The 21,008-nt window shown below is 33.7% G+C and overlaps 3 protein-coding genes across 5 annotated transcripts; 1 reads left to right on the top strand and 2 right to left on the bottom strand.

Annotated features, from left to right (window-relative positions):
• The first annotated feature begins 1,413 nt into the window (after positions 1 to 1,413).
• On the top strand, positions 1,414 to 4,924 carry LOC114411687 (protein KINESIN LIGHT CHAIN-RELATED 2-like). Of its 2 annotated transcripts, none has more exons than XM_028375339.1 (3): positions 1,414 to 1,545; positions 2,218 to 4,132; positions 4,434 to 4,924. In XM_028375339.1, exons 2-3 carry the CDS (start codon positions 2,241 to 2,243, stop codon positions 4,648 to 4,650), a joined length of 2,109 nt encoding a protein of 702 aa, XP_028231140.1. In that variant the 5' UTR covers positions 1,414 to 1,545; positions 2,218 to 2,240; the 3' UTR covers positions 4,651 to 4,924. The 2 variants fall into 2 exon arrangements, with proteins under 2 accessions (XP_028231140.1, XP_028231141.1); XM_028375340.1 differs by having other exon boundaries at positions 1,418 to 1,545; positions 2,254 to 4,132.
• Positions 4,925 to 8,913: 3,989 nt separating this feature from the next.
• Positions 8,914 to 11,722, bottom strand: LOC114411686 (GDSL esterase/lipase At3g27950-like). The gene is made up of 5 exons (XM_028375338.1): positions 11,305 to 11,722; positions 10,741 to 10,941; positions 9,971 to 10,143; positions 9,598 to 9,868; positions 8,914 to 9,474 (listed from the first exon to the last, which is right to left on the bottom strand). Exons 1-5 carry the CDS (start codon positions 11,561 to 11,563, stop codon positions 9,239 to 9,241), a joined length of 1,140 nt encoding a protein of 379 aa, XP_028231139.1. The 5' UTR covers positions 11,564 to 11,722; the 3' UTR covers positions 8,914 to 9,238.
• A 3,087-nt stretch (positions 11,723 to 14,809) lies between these two features.
• On the bottom strand, positions 14,810 to 20,172 carry LOC114411685 (L-aspartate oxidase, chloroplastic). 2 transcript variants are annotated; one of them, XM_028375336.1, is made up of 8 exons: positions 20,064 to 20,172; positions 19,096 to 19,239; positions 18,042 to 18,393; positions 17,360 to 17,602; positions 17,222 to 17,278; positions 17,047 to 17,127; positions 16,549 to 16,610; positions 14,810 to 16,068 (listed from the first exon to the last, which is right to left on the bottom strand). In XM_028375336.1, exons 2-8 carry the CDS (start codon positions 19,227 to 19,229, stop codon positions 15,054 to 15,056), a joined length of 1,944 nt encoding a protein of 647 aa, XP_028231137.1. In that variant the 5' UTR covers positions 19,230 to 19,239; positions 20,064 to 20,172; the 3' UTR covers positions 14,810 to 15,053. The 2 variants fall into 2 exon arrangements, with proteins under 2 accessions (XP_028231137.1, XP_028231138.1); XM_028375337.1 differs by lacking the exon at positions 20,064 to 20,172 and adding an exon at positions 19,966 to 20,053.
• Between the last annotated feature and the right edge of the window lie 836 nt (positions 20,173 to 21,008).

Genomic DNA, 21,008 nt, shown 5'->3' with positions numbered 1-21,008 from the left:
AAAAGCCGTTAATCCCGACACCCTATGCTTCTTACGTTTCAACCGCAACATCTCCGCAAACTAAAATAATAATAAATCAGTCCAAAAAAACAAATCATAAAATATCATCCCCAATATTATCCACATGTGATTTTTTTCTTTTCATTTTTAATGATGACGGAACACGAATAACATTTTTTTACGACAAAATATCTATGAAAATTTAAAATAGTTGAAAGACACTAATCTAATAAAAAGTCAATCAAACAATCATTTTCTAAAACATTTTTAACATTTGACTTAATAATAGTGTTTTTAGAGGGTGATGCTACAGTGCCCAACATTTTTATTTTATTTTTAAGACTACACATGTTATTTTTATTGGGAAATAATTTTATTTGAACTAGATATGATTATATGTAATAAAATTCTATTTTCAAGTACTTATTTATTTTTTATCAGTTTTGTGAGTACTTATTATAATTATATATTCACCAACAAGTTGTTAGTTGAGTGATAATAGTTTAAATCTTATAAATAGAAAAAATAAGATTGGAAGGAAAATTTTATTAAAGATTTTCTTGACAAAAAATAGTGATAAACAAAATTTGCTTATTGATAGATATTGATACCAATATCATGATGGATAAATAATATAATTGAATATTTAAAACTCAAACTTAAGATTACCATTTAGGTTAGAACAATTTCATTGTAGCTGATCTACACATGAGACACTGCTAGACATTTTTATGTCTATTGATATGAAGAAATCACCATTTTTTCCGCGTGTAAATTATCAAATGTTTGTTGATCATTTATTCTTACAATAAATATTTGGAATTCACTCGATATAATCAATAAGATAGTTGACTTTTATCCCAAATATCGTGATAATCAATTTAGGCTTAAGGAACAATGATTCATTTTTTTTTTCATTTCTAGTTTGGCTTTGGATGCTGCTAATTAAGCTATTTCTTTTCATATAAGAAAAACCAATCAATAATTAATACATGATTGAGAATTGATAATAGACAGTTCATGTACCAAGAACAGATACAAATACATACATATATATATATATATATATATATATATATATATATATAGATATATATATATAATCCTTAATTAATCGTACTTTGAAAAATTATCAAGTCTTTTATGAGAATAATAAAGCTGTTGAAGTTGAAGACGAAGGAAAAGAGTGGGAGAGGTCACCTTCTTGGTTTTGCTTCAACATTCCAACTCTGTGGAACAAGTACAACTCTTGCACACATGACATGATGCATACATATATTATCTAGAAAATCTCAAAAATTCCAATTTCAATTCCCATTCTGCCCTTCACATTCACTCAAAATTTCCATTACCTGACACGGGTCTTGTTCCACACACACACACACACACACATATATATATATATATATATATATATGTGCAATTACAAATGGTACAGATATGTTGACCCATATCTCTTCATCTGTACATAATAACATAACACCCATACAAGAAAGCAAGCAACCTTTGAAAGTTTTGGCTTATATCCTTCGGAGAGTACTAAAGGTAACAGTAGCACCCCCATTCATTGTCTCTGTTGTGTTATTGTTTGCTTTGCATTGGTTCCTTTATTTAATGTTAATGCCTTCAATCACACACATGGCACACCCTTTTGTGTATATGTTCTCAATGAGGTTTGTTTGGTGTTGCATTTTGATTGCTCTCTGCTATTTCCAACAAAAGTGTTTGTTTCTTGATTGTGTTCCTTGTTTCATTCACATTTCTTTTTTGTTGTCCTGAGTTTGATCACTGACAATGATGGAATTTCAGAAAACGTTTTTTGTGTTGTGTTGTGAATTGTACATAAGGAGCGTCAGGGAAGAAGCAATGTCACGCAATCAACAACCAGATGGAATATTTTTATTTGCTTTTGGCTTTTTTTTTTCTTTCTCTTTTTGGTTTGCTGTAATGGGTTATAAAGTTTGATTCATTTCCCTTTTACTTTTGTATCTTTTTTCTGTTTCTCCTTAGACAGGAGCATTCTTTTATTGAAATATTATTAGCACCCGTGAAGTCATCATTGGTTTTGGGGTCTGCACCTGAAAAGTGAAAATTGGCTCTTGATTTTGTATTACACCCCCAAACGTTATTGTATTACAAAATGCAAACTTTGATTTTTGTTTTCCTGTTTTGAATAATTTCTAACTTTTTTTTTGGTTTTTGCTTATTAATTTTAAGTGAGGTGCTGATTATTGTGTTCAATGCCTGGTTTAGCCATGGATGAATTGAATGTAAATAGTGCAGCAGAGGAACCAAGTGGGAGTTATAAGGAAAACTTTGCTCAACAAGCATCACCAAGGAGTACACTGAGTCCAAGAAGCATTCAGAGTGATTCAATTGATTTGGCTATTGATGGAGTGGTGGATACCTCAATTGAGCAATTGTATCACAATGTGTGTGAAATGAGGAGCTCTGATCACTCACCCTCCAGGGCTAGTTTCTACTCTTACGACTATGATGGTGAGTCAAGGATTGATTCAGAACTGGGCCATCTTGCTGGTGATATTGTGGATTTGGAGATCACAAAGGAGGTGGTCACAGAGAATAAAGAGGACTCCAATGCCAATGCTGAGAAAGATGTTGTTGTGTCAAAGAAGGATGACAATAACCAATCTTCACCAAACACAAAAGTCATTGAAGGATCATCCAAGGCAACTCCGAAGAGGAGCGAAAAGGGTGTCCGAAAAGCAAATGGCACTTACCGTACGAGGAGGAATAGGAGGGAGCTTGGTTTGAAGGGGATCGAGGAGCGTATTGCTGCAGGTTTAGATAATCCTGAATTGGGACCATTTTTGCTCAAGCAAACAAGAGATATGATCTCCTCGGGTGAGAATCCTCGAAAAGCGCTTGATTTGGCTGTTAGAGCTTTGAAATCATTTGAGATTTGTGCAGATGGGAAACCGAGTTTGGACATGGTCATGTGTCTGCATGTCTTGGCAACAATATACTGTAATTTAGGACAGTACAATGAGGCCATTCCCGTTCTTGAGCGTTCCATTGATATTCCGGTGTTGGAGGATGGCCAAGAGCATGCACTGGCTAAGTTTGCAGGGTGCATGCAATTGGGTGACACTTATGCAATGATGGGGCAGATTGAGAATTCTCTGCTGTTTTATGCAGCAGGTCTTGAGATTCAAGGGCAGGTCCTGGGGGAAACAGACCCGAGATTCGGCGAGACATGCCGGTATGTGGCCGAGGCACATGTTCAGGCACTGCAGTTTGATGAGGCTGAGAAGCTGTGTCAGATGGCTCTTGACATTCACAGGGGAAATGGAGCTCCTGCTTCCATTGAGGAAGCAGCAGATAGGAGACTAATGGGGCTTATCTGTGACTCAAAGGGTGATTATGAAGCTGCTCTAGAGCATTATGTTTTGGCAAGCATGGCTATTGCTGCAAATGATCATGAAGCAGATGTGGCTTCAGTTGATTGCAGCATAGGTGATGCCTACCTGGCGTTGGCACGCTATGATGAGGCGGTGTTTTCTTATCAGAAAGCACTCACTGTGTTCAAATCAACCAAAGGAGAGAATCATCCAACAGTTGCTTCAGTCTATGTTAGGTTGGCTGATCTGTACAACAAGATAGGGAAGTTCAAAGAATCCAAATCTTACTGTGAAAATGCACTCAGGATTTTCGGCAAGATCAAGCCAGGGATCCCCTCAGAAGAGATTGCTAGTGGCTTGATAGATGTTGCTGCAATCTATCAATCCATGAATGATTTGGAGAAAGGGTTGAAGTTGCTCAAAAAGGCCTTGAAGATATATGGCAATGCTCCTGGCCAACAAAGCACTGTTGCAGGAATTGAGGCCCAAATGGGGGTTATGTATTACTTGCTAGGGAACTATTCTGATTCTTACAACATCTTCAAAAGCGCCATTGCCAAATTTCGTGCAAGCGGAGAGAAGAAAACCGCTTTGTTTGGAATTGCTTTGAACCAAATGGGCCTTGCCTGTGTGCAGTGTTATGCTATAAATGAGGCAGCAGATTTGTTTGAAGAGGCCAAGACTATATTGGAAAAAGAGTATGCTCCATATCATCCAGACACCTTAGGGGTCTATAGCAATCTAGCAGGCACCTATGATGCAATGGGAAGGTAATATATTCACTCTCCTTAATCCTTGTTGTTCTGATATGGGAAGAGTTTAATTTCTATGCATTATTAGCGTTAAATTTTTTACATTGCCAAGCAATTAGAAAACATGGTTGGTATGAATTTTAATATAGTCATTATAAAAGTCAACAAACTTAGCATATATTTCTGAGAGAGCAGGTAATTGTTAGTTGTCACTATTACTTTCTTCATTTCTTTTGTTTACTACTCCATGCATGACAAGAATTCTTAACTTTGAGGTTATAGTTGCTAACATTTCTTGTTCATTTGTGATGTTTTGCAGAGTGGATGATGCCATTGAAATTTTGGAATATGTAGTTGGCATGAGAGAAGAGAAGCTTGGAACAGCAAACCCAGATGTGGATGATGAGAGGCGTAGGTTGGAAGAGTTGTTGAAAGAAGCCGGCAGGGCCCGAAACAGGAGATCAAGAAGATCATTGGAAACTCTCCTTGACACCAATTCTCAGCTTATAAAAAACAATGGCATTACGGTCCTATAAACCTGTGGTTGTATATAAAACAAGATAAGGTTAACTGTTTTGATCATTATGATCGTTGCTTGCATATTTGGCCGGGGAAACAATAACAAAGTGGAAGTAGATTCCACTATCCAATTGTTTGTTACTAAAGCATGTTCACAAAAGTTACTTCATATATGTCTATTTTCTATAGTGAAGAGTAAATTCCGGTTACTCATATTTTTCCTTGTATAATTGAATCTATAAATGGTGGAAATTCAAATTTCTATGTATACAAATGGATGTTGAAACTTAAGTTTCCCTGCTGCTGGTACACCAAACGTCCCATTAGAAAATTCAGTTGCTTCTAACCACGTTTTAGATGCAACATAGTTTTACTAGTTCCGATGTTATAGTCAAGGATCTTATGAACGTGACAAGCATGAATATGACACTGCAGACTGCAGAGCCGCTGTTGTAGGTGGCATCATATATCAAAATCTTAGGCTTACATTGTAATGCACGACATTTGCGTAAAAATCTTATTTGCCCACGTCTTGACCAGTCCTTAGGATTTAGATAATTGTGATATTATATAAAGATTTATACATTTTCTGAACTACTAATTGGGCTTTAGATAAGATTATAATATTATCTGAACTATTAATTCTTATTTTCAAATCTATTAAAGATTTATATATTTTCTGGCAGTTGAGCCTACTCTATAATGTGATATAGCATTTTCAAAGTGAAGTTAAGCTACATTTGCTTTTTCCACAAAGTTTGAAATATACAGTTATAATAAGCAATTGAAAAGAGAATTTTGTTACACATAATACTTAAATATACAGTTATATCTACTGTGTGTTGATCAATTACATGAATTTGTCTTAATCTAACTGCTAGTCTTAAATTTGAGGTTAGAATATACAATTATATTTTTTGGTTATCATGAAATTAGTGTGAGTATTCATCAATTTTATTGATGATTAATTTCTGTTGAGATTTAAGTTTTGAATATATAATTATATTTTTTTTGTTACCACATTATATTAGTGCGAGTATTCGTCAGTTTTAGTTTTAGTGAGGATTAATCTTTATAGAGAACTTGACAGAGTTTGCACCATGCCCGTAATTGGATCCAACTTAGTTCAAATATGCACTGATGTATGGCAGCTTCTAATCTTCAGCTGCTTATGTTAATACACATACCAAATGGATATACACTATGAAGCACGGATCCCAACACCAATACCGGATATATTATATTAAGTAACATCATTATAATTTTAAAGAAAATTTTACAACCAAAAACTTTATCTCTTTAATAAATAATCTAAAAACAAACTTAAAATTAAAAACTATGAATGGTTAAGTATTATATTTAAAAACTATTATGAAAATACGATATAAAATTAAAAATCAGAAAGTATTAAATGTATTAGTATTAGTAGGTAAGAAAGTAAAAAAAAATATTAAACTAAAAATTCCTACGAAAGATGAAGAAAAAAAATATAAAAATTAAAAACTAAAAAAGGATTTCAAAGTTGCAAACCTAACAAAGTTACAATGCATCCCGCCAAAATTAAAATAGTAAGTTAGAGGTCGCAACCACAATTGTAACAAACAGCAAGTCAAAGTCAGCAATTATAAATACTACACAGGTCATAAGTTGAACGAACGCATGTGAATGAAGGAGTGACACGACTAACGCGAAGAGGAATCTTTGTTATTCTAATTTGATTTAATCTAAATTCTAATATGTTATTATAATTTAAAATATAATGTTTTATCTATATATTTTTAAAAAAGGAAGCGTAAACGACATGAAGAGGAAGAGTGAAGAGGAAATAATAAAAAAAATCTAGTCTATTATTATAATTTAAAATCTAATCTTTTATCTTTTAAGATTTAAAAGAAATATGATTTTGAAAATAAAATAACAAAAGTTGTGTCGTGTCTGTTGGCTTCCCGTATCCAGAATCGTGTCGAAAGTTAAAAAAAATGGACACGGCAAATGCGTGTCCGACACATGTTCGGTGCGTGTCCAACGCATATCCATGTGTCAACGTGTCGAAAACGAGAACACCGTTGTTTGGGATCATGTTGGTGCTTCATAGGATATACATAAAAAATGAATAACTTAGTCAACAATAGGAAGAGGTTTTAAATTGGTAGCAATCATATTACTGTTTTGTCACGTTTATTGATATCACGATAAATCATAGACAAATGTGACGAATGTGATCCCAATTGCGACCACCTTATAGTGACGGACAATTAAAAACCTTAATGTTAGAGTCCAAATTACTGTCATGGGCCATTTTGTAAAACCTATGGAAAGTGAGTAACTAATATGGTTAGGAAGAATGACATCATTAAAGATGAAGAAAATTATTACATGTTCATATCATATGGAGTCAATCAATTTTAATGTGACACAATATTATACAGACATGTAAAAATTGACCAAATTACATATTGAAAATGTTGCCTATTTAATTGATACATACAAAATAAATAGCTCAAACAAGCCAATGTATTATCAATGCATGCATGGATGTGAGTATGTGAATGGGACTATAGACTTTGCTTACTCATAGAGTTTATAACGAGACAGCCAGCACAGGCCCTTCCCGAGAGGTTTCCAAAGAAGCTTATGCCATTTGGATGCTGCATCCCTGTAAATGATGTCTTTTTCTTATATAAAATTAACATTTTTTATAAGTTACACACAAGATTTTAATATCAAGCTTATAACACTTGAGTTTGACTGTAATTTATTGAGCCTAAAAAAATAAGCTTGGCCTTATTTGTTTATTAAACCAAACGAATTTTATCACATATAAATTTTGAAATAAAATAAAGTTCAATTCAGTATTTTTTAGTATGTTTTTAAAATAACTATATGTTAATAATAATTTTTTTAACTTAATTAATAATATTTTATATAATATGATATTTTATTTATATTGAAATATATTTTGTGAAATATATCTTAAATATAATTATAATTTTATATTCTAACAATATGAAATATTAAAAATTATATATTATTGTTGATTTTGTTTCATATATATTATTCGGTTAGGTAATGATAAAAATAAATTTGTTTCCATCTGTATAAAACTTAAAACTTAAAAGATACTCCTGCACAAGCAATTATCTTTTTTGCTGAGTTCTGGGCTTTCGTTAGCCATTTTCGAAAGAGTCCAAAAAAATCAAGCCCAGCCCAGTGTTCATTAATTTAATCTGCCAAACAAAATGTAAATATTAATACGATTTTCACTAAACAATGTAAAATTGTATTTAATCATTAACACATCATTTTCTTAAAAAAAAATCATTAACACAATATTACTTTTGCATCAAAATAAATGTTAGTGAATATTTAATTGTTTTTACAGATGTCTCTGATTAGTTTTACTTATGCATGGCCATGTTAATACTTAATTCTTCAACTTTGTTTATGCATGACAACCATCATTAATCTTGTTTTTCCTTTGGAGAATTCCAACTGGAGTTGCCACTTATGACATGTATAGCAATATATAGCATCTTAAAGTGAAATTATAATCCGTTTGGACCCGCTTCAATTGAAAGTTGTTTGTTGCAGTATTATTGGTTGCGCTTTTTGCGACGGGGGCTCGACCATGACAAAATAATATTAAAAATGAAATGACAGTAACAATGAATATAATTTTAAGTAAATCTAAAAATATAAAAAAGATAAGAAGTCAATATATCATAAATTTTCAGTATTTTTATTTCATGAAAACAGAAAACAATAAGTCAAACCAAATATGTTTTCACAATTCTAATATTTTAAAAATGAAAACAATTTTCAGAAAATAAAAACAAGAAATGAAAATAGAAAATGAAAATGCAAACTAAACACACCCTTAGTGATTTTTTTGGTTGGAGTAAAAATTTGATTTAACTATTTAAACTTTTAAGTAAGAAATGTGATATGATTTTACATAGAAGTATGAAATATTTAAAAAATAGAAGAAAAACGTTGATAGATTTGTTTTACGGAGATGCTTTTATGATTGAGTAGGCCATTGGTGAAAAGAAAAACAACAAAAGATTGTGGGGTGTTCTACAAAGGAAATGAGTATGCTCACATAATCTTAATTTTCTGGAATGTGTTGCAAGAGCATTGGGTATCCAATCTATTTAATTGGATATAGATTTTATTTTATTTTTCCTTACAGAATTAGATTTTTAAAAATTCAATCCATCCATGCTCAAAACATAGCGAGATTATGAAACAGTTGGAGCAAAAGGAATTTTGGACTGAACTATAAAAGGGGCCTGCACTAAAATCCAAATATTTAAGTTGACTAAACAACAAATTCTTGTCTTTCAATCCTTTATAAAGATATACACCATAATCTGGTAGTTGAGCCGTTACAGTGTGACCTCACATTTCCAAAATTGAGCTACAAAAGCTTTTCCCACAACATAAATTATGATATATGTTCTTACTCATGTGCACAGCTCCCCAATTAATTGTTCTTAAACAAAGTGCTTGTTTATGGAAATAATAACAATGTGAAGAATGAAGACCACCCCCATAATGTATGGCACTCTCTAGCTAGTAACGCGTGAACTGAATGAACTATACTCAGAAACATGCCTGCCCTATTTGAACAGGTGGATCAGAGAGGGATCCATAGAGAATTCTTTTAGCAACCCATTGATTTGCTGCTTGAGAGTAGTGTATGCCATCCCAACTAACATGTTGGGAAGGATTTTTGCATGGATTTCCATATACTGTTCCATTTACTATGGCTGTCTTCCCACAATTTATGTGGTAACCATAGTAACTGCCACAACAGAACTCCAATGGACTCACAAAACCTGTCACAAATCAAGCATAGAAATATTACAAGTTAATTGACCAACAGAACAATGATAATTAAGTTGATAACCAAAAACATTGCATTCCCCTAAATTTTGTGACTTCGGGGACTTGAAGATCACCTTGGTTTCTTGCATTGCTGATTAGTTCATACTTGGCAGTATACACATCAACATATGTAAATTTTGCAAGTGGGAACTTTCTCCTTATCTGAAACACTTGGTCCTTGAGCTGCCTGTTAAATTCCTGAGCAAGATCATTCTGAGGTTTTACACAGCCATTTGCATCTACGTTACCCTTCTTGGGCTCATAATAAATGTAACTATAGGGCAAGCAACCAATTGGACCGGTGTTATGAATCCAGAACACTCTTGCCCCTACATTGTATAGTTGCTGAAATGCAAAAAATTACAAGTGTTAGTTACAGAACCAATTCTTATTGCTATATGGCATATCATACCTGATAATGCCATCAAGGCATTGAGGATTGCTTACCTGCACTGCTTGGAAGAACTGGTTTAAGATTTCAGGAATTGACTTTATAACTTGTTCCTGTGAAGTGTGTTGAAGACCAAAGGCAAGATCATTTTGTCCAATATCAAAGGTGTATAGGGCTCTGGAAAAGTCCTCAGGCCTTGGAACACTATTCTTGAAAGGTGGTTCTGTCCCTGGAAACATCACACAGGTTCAAATTGCAATGTCATCAGTCATAAGGAATAACCATCTACTTCTTTCATAAAAGTGGTTCTCTTTCAAATATGCCATCAATATTAGCACTTAATGAGAAAGTTAAGACGGGGTTATGACCACACAAAAAAGGACAGGATATAAAATGATTGAATAGTGAATACGAAGAGATATTGGTGTGACATCAATTGAAGAAAAGATAGCAGAAGATCGGTTAAGGTGGTTTGGATATGTACTAAGAAGGCCAATCAAAGAATTGTTGAGGAGAGTAAATTGCATAGTTTTTAGCCTTGCGAAAGAGGGAGGGAGACCAAGAAGAATATTAGAGGAAATTATTAAGAGAGATCATCTTATAGTAAATAATATCACTAAGGATTTGGTCTTTAATCGAACTCAATAGCATCGTGTGATCCATGCATTCGACCTTACCTAGAGAGATAAGACTTTTGTTGATGTTATTTTATTAAATTCAGGATGATGACAGTTCTTGTTGGAAACAATATCAATACACATTCGTCTAGCACACTGACAAAAACACATAAACATGAAAGAAAATGCAGAGGGGAAGAGAAACTAACTGTTGTTAGAAAGCTGATTAAAAAGAGTGTTGGTGCGAGACTTGAACAGTAGGAACTGAGCTACTTGAAGGCCAAGAGGGAATGGACTAAAACCACCAGGCCGAATGGAGGAGCCTCCTACTGCAAAGTTTGCACCATGCCTGTAATTGGATCCAACTGAGTCCAAATATGCATTCAGGTATGGCAGCTTCAACTCTTCAGCTGCACATGTCCATACACACAAAAAGGAGATATACATAAGAAATGTATAAGATAGGGCCTATTTCGGTAAACTTATCCAGAAGGATGTCTAGGAGAAGAAAATAAGAAAAATAAAAATAAAATGAATTTCTCCATAAGTTAAATTAGGTTATGTACAAGCTATCTAATCAACAACCACTTTCGTAGTCCAATCAGTGATAGAGTAACAAATAGGGTCAGAATCAGAATGATCCCTCTAAAGATGAGTAAAAAGTTGCCTATTTAATTGATACATACAAATAAAAAAGCTCAAACAAGTCAATGTATTATCTACCTATGGTTATGAATATGTAAAGGGAAATATATAGACTATGCTTTGCTTACTCATAAAATCTATGATGAGACGGCCATCAGAAGCCCTTCCTGAGAGGCTTCCAAAGAAGCTTATGCCATTAGGAGGCTTCACCCCTGTGAATGCTGCAAAAACAGCTCCTGTGTCTGAATTTGAGTCACCAAAGTTGTAAATTGCTGGGAACCAACATTTGCTGAAGTTAGAGGCATTCCCAGCTGAAACTTGAATGAATGTGCATGCTACACAGAGATTGAACCACACAACTACATAAAGCAGCCTCCTACAATTCATGGTTGTGGTAGCAATCACTATAAGTCTTACTAAGAAAATTTGTTTCTTCAAAGTTTTCCTCTACCACTCAATAAATAGGGATCATGAAGTGGCTTCCTTAGACTCCCGTGAGGCAATTACTATTTCATGCCAACTCTGAAGAAGAGAGATTTATATCACCGACAATATTTTCTCTCAATAAAGTTATTTTCACATAAGTTTGTGGCATGACTGTTATTGTCATTTTATTATTTTTCTTTGATTTTCATTCATAAACATTGTTGTGCAAAATTCATGCTCTCTCTCTTGCTTTGGGGAATATTTTTGTTTCATGTTTGAAAAGAGTTAAATGGACTTTTTCTTTTTTCACTCTTAGATTTTTTAATATGAAAACGAAAAATTCACAAGCAGCATCGATAACGGAGTAATCATTTTATGAATGCTATAAATGACACATTCGTGTACTGTAAGTTACCATTTTTTATCATTTTAGAAGTCTCTACATTATACTTTTTTTACTTTTTATGTGATATGTTAGTATCAAGTGAATGATTTTTTTTCGGGTATTTTCCAAGTTGAGTCTGTTTTACCTTTTTTGATTTCCTTTTATCAAGTTTTGAATTCAGGATTTCCGGGTCGCTGGGCCCTTTTCTGTTTGTACTATGTATTATGTAACAATATTTTCACATAACTCGATAAATAATACTATCTTGAAAAAGAAACACAAAGTAATAACAAAAGTGAAACACGTGGCAATCAAATTTCTCTTTATCAAACTCAAATCCAGGCACCAAAAGCAATAGTGCTTGATGTCCTAAACGAGGATGATGGACAGAAGATCTGAAATTCCAAATCGAGGATCATTTTATAATATTAATTTGCACGAAGTTAGAACAAAAGTCATAAAGCCCTTCAATGACAATCATTTATTTGCAATTATTAATGCTTGTATTTTATCTTAGTGTCTTGATTAACGATTCAAACACATTCTCTTTCTTTGATGAGAAGACTCACCTAATTGATTCGCAACTTAGTAGTGAAGGATAAGGTTCAATGATTGGCGGTGAAGGCTCAGAGTTCACAGCAGCCATCAATGATGCTCGGAGATTCGCTGCATCAGTTCGCTAGTTCTGTGATGAAATTGGCCATGAACGGTCCTTCTATTTAGTGTGTTTCAACATTGAATAAAATTGATTTTATTAAAATTAATTTTGAAGTAATGTGATTTATATTTATATATTTTTTATAAAATTATGTTAGAAATAATATAAAATTTTAAATTTAACATAAAAACTACTCAAAATTATTTAAATTCGAAATCAATCTTGTATCTATAATTAATTCTAAACTCTTTTTGTGAGGTAAAATCAAACATTTGAAAATGCTTCACGTATGTATGTTTAAGGAGATAAATACCATGAGTTAAGGAAAACCTCCACAATTGAAGGCACTGTTTATAGCTGTGACCAAAATTCAACAGTAACTAGATCCAAACTCGCGAGCCCAAATTTCAACATACCCATTATAAGCAACTGTTAAGGAAATTGCTATGCGCACCATTTGTTTTGCTGGTACACCCAAGATAACATATATAATTCCCATATTACCCTTCTATAATTGGTTTACAGATTCACAATCCATAAGCCAATTAGGGATCAGCAATCCGCATGTCATATATGGATTTTTGATCCGTAATTGATTTACGAATTCGCAATCCATAAGCCAATTATGGATCCATAATTGACTTACGGATTGAGGATCCGTAAACCAATTATGGATCGGCCCAATTCATAACTGACCCATATGATTTTTTTAAAATTTTTTCAAAAATATGTTTTACAAATTAATTTAAAATTACCGATCTGAGTAGGAATCGAACCTGACTTTCGAATTAATTTACAACCCCTAAGTCTCAAATGGATTGGACAATCCATAAGTCTCATACGGATTGGGCCAATTACAGAAGGGTAATATGAGAATTACATATGTTGTGCTGGGTGTACCAGAAAAACAAATGGCGCACGTAACAATTCCCAATTGTTAATTGCTAGATAACATAGTGATCAGTCTGGTGGTTTCTTTGATCTTACTCGCATAGTATCTGTCAAATTTATGTAAAATCTGTGCAGTAAAAAAAAATGAAAATTTTGATATGCATGATTAAAATAAAAAATAATATCAAATGATTGAATTTGTTAATTTCGTATTTTACAGAAAATTATTAAGTAATGTAGGTGTAAAAGTCTGACACCTAGTGATAATTGATCTTGTCCCTTTTATTTAGTTGGACAGCATACTTCAATTCACACAATGAATATCTCTCTCTTGAATTACATTAAGGGGTGACCCATGGAAATTGAGTTATTGGTTTTATGCATCAAAAGTAAAATGACGTGGGGATTACACAACGACATCAGCTTAATACCTTTCAATTGATCATTTGACCCTGTCCCTTTTATTTGGTTTGACAGCATATTTCAATTTACAGTATGAATATTATCTCTCTTGAATTACGTGAAGGGGGTATCACATGGAAATTTTGACGGTTACTGGTTTTATTCAACAAAAGTATAATGATGTAGGGATTAAACCTTGCTGGTAATTGTAGAGATTATACACCATTGTTGTATGTTTGAGCCACTTTATTTCCATGTTTTCTTTCAGCTTGTGTTTAGAAGGGTTTCTTATCCTATATTTATTTCCCCTGTAGAGTGAAGGATCACGGGATGGATTGGATTGCAAAGGAGAAGAAGAGCAACAATTAAAAGAGTGGGAATGTGTGAATGAGGAGAATGAAGGTAGTTCTAATTCTGATTTTTCTAAATGATTATGAGCATGTTTGTTTAAACACTGCAACCAATTTTCACTCTTTCGGATGAATAAAAACGCAGAAGTAACAAAATTGTTACCTTTGGGTCTTATGCCTTAGAATGATACAAAGTCCGTTGAAAACATCTAAACAAACATGCACTAAGATTGCACACATACCTCAAGTCGCATGTGCGATTATCATTTTCCAATGTTCTATAGTTTGTATGATGACAACGGTAAATGATTGATTACAAACCACCTCTATATCACTCTATATATGCTTTCTAACAAGCATTAACACTACTCTGTTAATAATATGATTATTAATAGTGAATGATGGTGTAACCCTATCACAGGTTTTCCTAATTTCCTGCACATCAAGAATGTCAAGTACTAATCACCTGCTTATGTTTCTTGAGCAGGCACATGAAGTATGTTGAGAATCATGATATCATATAAAAAACAAAATAAAAGTCTCTAAAATCTGAGATTTGATTGCAAAGTAAACCTGATACATCTGACTGAGATTGACCCAAATTACCTATAGGGAATATATTTCTTGCTAAGTTGCTATAGTTAAACAATGAATGAAGTAAAATCAGAAAACTATAAGGGAGTAGACTATCACTTTAAGGTTCTTATTTCACTAGATTTCAATTAAATCTACCCATTTATACGTATTGTGGCTCAATTTGATGCCTTACTGGTACATGGGCTGCTTGTGTAATTGCCGAGAACTCCATGTACTGTTTACAGGTGAACTTGGAAAAATGATTGTTGGAAGTCTCTTACTCTCCTCGAGATAAGGAAAATCAACAGTGTAATGTAGTCCACGGCTCTCATGCCTAGAAAGCGCACTGCTGACCACCAGCTTTGCACAACAAAAGAGGTTTCTCATCTCACAGATCTCAGGCCCGACCATTGTTGGCTTCCATCCATGCTGAAACAGAGACTCCTCCCATTTAGCTTCTAAACTACCAATTTTTTGCTCAGCAGTCTCTAGTCTCATTGTGGACCGAACAATTCCTACATAGTCCCACATGATGGATTGCAGTTCTGCCCTCAATTCCTTAGTCGTTGACATAATTTTGTCTGTGACATTACTTCCGAGTGGCAAAGGCACAACGGGTCTAGGCCACAAGTTTGATGCAGTCAGATCAAGGCTAGAGCCCTTCATGTGATCAACTGAGGGCTGCACAGCTCTTCTTGCAAAAACCAGTGCCTCAAGCAATGAGTTGCTAGCAAGTCTATTTGCTCCATGCAAACCTGTGCATGCTACCTCACCAGCTACATACAGACCTTTCACATTGGTCTCTCCTTGGAGACCAGCTTGAACTCCTCCACACATGTAATGAGCAGCTGGAACAACTGGGATTGGACGACGAGTTATGTCCAAACCATACTGGAGACACGTAGAAGCAATGTTGGGGAAATGGGAGAGAATTTCCTCCTTGGGCTTGTGACTTATATCGAGGAGCACATACTTCTCATGACGCTTTTTAAGTTGGTCGTCTATACTTCTTGCCACCACATCCCTTGGAGCAAGCTCTGCCCTCTCATCATACAAGGGCATGAATCTTTCCATACCAAAATTATAAAGGATGCCCCCATCACCTCTGACAGCTTCAGTTATCAGAAATGCATTTTCCCGAGGCTTGGTTGGTTTAATAGGAAGCCCTTCATCAGCTAAGGCAGTTGGATGGAACTGCACAAACCTGGATAAATCATGATTTTGAATAAACAATGTCATAAGAGTGAAATAGGATATATAAAGCTGATAAATTCCATCATATACACACAGACACTGCCAGTGCATGTGTATTTTATAATGGAATACTACACAGATCATCACATATTAACTTCAAACGCATTGTAAACTGCATTGCTTATTTACATTCATTTTTTTTAAAAAAAAAAGTTCAGTGCTACAAAAAAATGCTCCATATGGCCACTAAGAGTCCAACATAATTCTCTAATTAATCTTCTGCATTGGAAGCAATTAAGTTGCTCAGATAATTCTGCACTGAAATGCAACTACGTTGATTTTGATTATGCATGTTCTCAAGTCATCAAAATTACCGCAAGACTTGTCACAGACATCCTGAACCGGTGGCACTTTTTGTTTATTCAGTATGACTGGCATGAGATATTCATTAGGCGGTAAATATTCGGAGTGTTGAAATAAATCTACTTACTCCATGTTGGAAATCACAGCTTGAGCTCGGTGTGCCATGGCAATTCCATCTCCAGTGGCTACCTGTGATTAGAAAAAGTAATCAAATTAACATGGAAATAATAAGAGTAGCCATATAATTCAGGTTACACAGCAAAAACAGGTTGAGACATTAAGGGTGCAACAAGAATAGGATGATTCATTTCAGTACAGTGAACACTTAAATAAGCAAATTAAATTACTTAATGCTCAACATTTATACCTTAATCATGCATTATAAAATTTATAGTATATCATCCAAGTGAATTAATGACATAAAGAATTTTATTTTCAATTTTTTTACTTCAAGATAATACTCTGTTTTCATTAATGAGTTCAGATATTGTATAAAACTACATTATAAGCTCATACTAGAGCATTCTAATTTCCATCATGATTATGTTCTTGCATACTTAAAATAAATAATAAATCAAGCAGTAAATGGGAAAGGAGAATTCAAGCACTTGAAAAAGAAGACTACCAGAGGATTTGTAGTTTTAGGATAAATATGTCCAGCTCCACCTGACGCAAGTAAAGTGACCTTTGAAAGAAATCTAATCACCTAAAAGCTAAAAAAAATGAAATTTTAGAAAATATATTCAATAATGGCAGTGATGTTCTTCTAAAAAAATCAAACACATAATTGCTTTTCCCACCTCTAGGGTTTTAGAATTCAGTGTGTCAACACCAAGACAAATCATATCAGATCGATCCTGCAGCACCAGTGACATGCTTTAGTTAGTGAATAGTCAAAACATTCAAAATACTCTAGGAAAACCATGTATGCTACAAACCTGACAAGTGAGAAGATCTATAGCAAAATGGTGTTCAAACACAAAAATTCTGGGATTACTGATAACTTCCTTCAGTAGAGCCCGTTCAATCTCTTTTCCAGTCATATCAGCAGCATGAACAATTCTATGATGTGAATGACCCCCCTCTCTCATTAGATGCAAGTTACCATCTTCCCCATGATCAAATGATGCACCCATAGCAATCAGTTCTCTGACTCTTTCGGGTCCTTCAGTGCAGACAACCTGGAATAATCAAAGTTAATCAAATTCTCAATACAGCAGTCATAGAACCTAGTAATCATTATTTATCACCTAAAGATACATGGCAATTGTTGCATGTTAAAAATAAACATTTCCCTTGAATTCAAGCACAATACTGATCAGTTCCGTAAGTTAAGGATTCACTAGAATTCCATGCTTAGCAATTGCCAACAAGAACCAAGTAAATGAATTGTACTTCAAATTGAAAACACCTTGTTTGTGTAATTTGTTGGTACAGAACATTACTATCAGCAAATGGAAATATACATTGGAAAATGAAAATTTGGTTCATAAAACATCTTAATATTTTTGCAGCTTAAGGCATATTCAGATGTAATTAGTTTAATGTTCCAGCCTTCCATGACATAGATCAGGTTGTAAGAATGATTTAAAATGTAGACTTAATAGGAGCAGAACATACCCGGACGCTTTCCTCATCACAAAGATATGCCCCAGCCACAATGGTGTCCTTAATGTGACTCTCCACAGAATCTGAAGGGCATAGCACAGCACTAACACCACCTTGAGCATAATTAGTATTGCATTCATGAGACTCAGCCTTGGTTATCACTGCAACAGATCCATATTTTGCAACTTCAAGCGCATATCGGAGGCCAGCAATTCCACTCCCAATGACGATAAAGTCAAAGTATTTTGTGGGACTATCTTTCTTCCATGAGGAAATGACTTTGAAGAGTTTCTGATCCTTATGAAGTGGAGGTGCAGAAAACCCACATCTGTGTATCTGCAGGACCTTGGATACCGCTTTAGACCTAAAATTTTGCACCCCAAAACAATGAAAAATCATTAATTCAGCTATGACAGATGAACCAGAAAGTGAAGATCCTTTTCCATTCAGTCTCTTTCTGATCAAATTTTCAGAAGCTACTACAAAACACTTCAGTACAAATAGACAATCAATGTATAATAATGGTACAACTTTTTTCATTACAGATAGAGATTTCTAGCCAGCTCCCACAATTTTTTACCTCAAACAATTTTAAGTAAACACTGTGCAAGTGCTACAAATTACAAAACATGATGATAACTTGATCAAAATCAATATTGCCATTTGTAAACTCTAAAAAGCCGACCAGAGCTGCATATGCATCAGAATTTGCAAATTTAACCAGTATGAAAGGTAAAAGATCTTATGCAAACAGGTAAACTTCCATCAAATACAAGTCTAGACTCTACCGAAGAAAACAAGTATTCCTTTTTAGGCATTTTATCATAGCCAGATATGAGCTTACTACTAGTATGATTCCTGGATCAGAATCTTCTAACCTACCTTGGCAATAAAACTATATGTAAAAGTTATAACTGCAATAAAAATCATATGAACTTATGCAAACAAGTATAACTTCACACAACAATTAACACTTGAGAAGCAACGATAACTCCTTTTTAGACATCAAAACAGACAGTGAGATATGCAATAATTATTAATACAATTCCAGGATTAAAATCTTTACCATGAAAGATCTTTTTGTAAGAATCCCGTGTTAGGCACATCAGAAAAGGAAGCACTCCTTCTGTAGCTGTGTCCCTTGCAGTTTGTCACTCCATAATGCAGTGCACCACTTACAGCAGGAACACAAGTTGCCATTACAATGCCCCTGTAAAAAAAAAAGCAGAAAGATATTAAATTAAAGAAAAACTACAAACATGAACTCTTCACTTAGGCATTTTAGACATTTGCCATCGCAATGAGTCAAAGAATAAACAGTTCCATTGAGAGAGGAAAATGTGATCTAATGAAACAGTTGCAACACTTGGTTTAAAAAAAAAAACAGTGATACAAGAAAGTTAAGAAAGGCATAAAAGTAAAACACCACCATCCTTAACATTCCAAATCAGCGTAAACAGGCTTCCAATCTGGAAATTATCAACAACTATATATGCAGAACCAAATTCCAAACTTAGCAATACATGCAAACTCTTATTTCGTAAATGAGCATTAAAAATTAATGTGAAACACGGGAAATTCACTCAAAAAAACAAACTAAACACCTCCTCTTTCCCTCTTCCCAGATGGTGAAAGTCAAAGAAAAAGAGAAATATGATACAAATCTTTCAACAGAGCAAATAAAGTTCAGATTTCAGAAACAACAAAGAACAAAGAACAAATTTTTCACATACGGTTGGAGAGAGAGATTAAAAGAGAGAAAAGAGTAGGAAGAATATGCAGTTGGACAAACCAACCAACCAAAAAAAGAAGAAAAAAAATACCCACCAAAAAACACACACGAAAACACAACCTTGGGATAAGAAATTGTTTATTTAACAACAACACAAGAAGCAAGTTTTGCAAGAACGTTGAGAAGCAAAGATAAACAACCCACCAGCTAGCGTTCACGTTTTTGTGATGACACTGATAGTGAGATTGAACATAAAAATGGTAAACGTAGAGAGAGGAGACATAACATAACAGCGTGCGTACCTTGTTGTTATTGTTCTTGTGTCAGGGGCGCGGACACGAAGAAAAAACAAAGGGAACTACAACATATGTGGGTCGCGTTGGTTCGCGGAAAATAAATACACACAACACAAACACAAAGTCACGAACACAAACACTAAATGCTTCTAGAATATGTGCTCGTAACGTAACTGAAAATTACATAATAAACTATTAAATGGGTTCCTCACTTGTTTGTTTCTTTTAATTTTTCACCATCATAGATCGGATAACACCGACCTTCACACGGAATATTCCCACTAGTCTTTATTTTAGTTACTATTTTTATTGGTATGGCATATCATGGACTTGGTTGATTATTCATTTTCGTTCAAAAATCTCTCTTGAATATTTTTGGTAAAATTCTTCTCTTTTGATTATATTTTTTATTAATAAAATTTAAATTTAAGATCTTATTTAAAGAGATAAAGGTTATTATCATTGTTAGTATTATTCCAACTAGTTTTAAATATGTGATTTTTTTAGAAGATAAGTGGTTTTTTGTTGAGAAAAAAATTATGGTTTATCTAGATCAAGTAGGATTAACTTTTGTAAAAAAAAATATAAAAATTGGGTAATTGTACTACTGATTTTGATTTTTTTTTCAATTATCTCAATTCCATGCAAGCCGATTACATTTAGATTAATCCGGATGAAAATCAAAAATGAAAATAAAGTATAGTTAATAGAAAATTTAAAAATTTATTTATTTACTTAGTCATTAATTTTTTTATAACTTTACTTATCCTTATTTTAAGTTTCAGTACTTATACCCGAAAACTGTAGGTTTGCACGTGCATTAAAATGAAGTTTTTGTACCTGTCGAAAACAACAGAAGAACAAATTTCATGATGATATAAAACTGCTATAAAAAAACAAAAAAATCGGGCAGCAACCAATAGCCACAAGAGATTGTGTAGAAATTTAAAT

The sequence above is a fragment of the Glycine soja genome, chromosome 5 (genome assembly GCF_004193775.1).
Source record: "Glycine soja cultivar W05 chromosome 5, ASM419377v2, whole genome shotgun sequence".
In the NCBI taxonomy this organism is placed as follows: Eukaryota; Viridiplantae; Streptophyta; class Magnoliopsida; order Fabales; family Fabaceae; genus Glycine; species Glycine soja.
The sequence above is the reverse complement of the archived record's forward strand: the minus strand, read 5'-3'. Positions and strand labels throughout refer to the sequence as shown.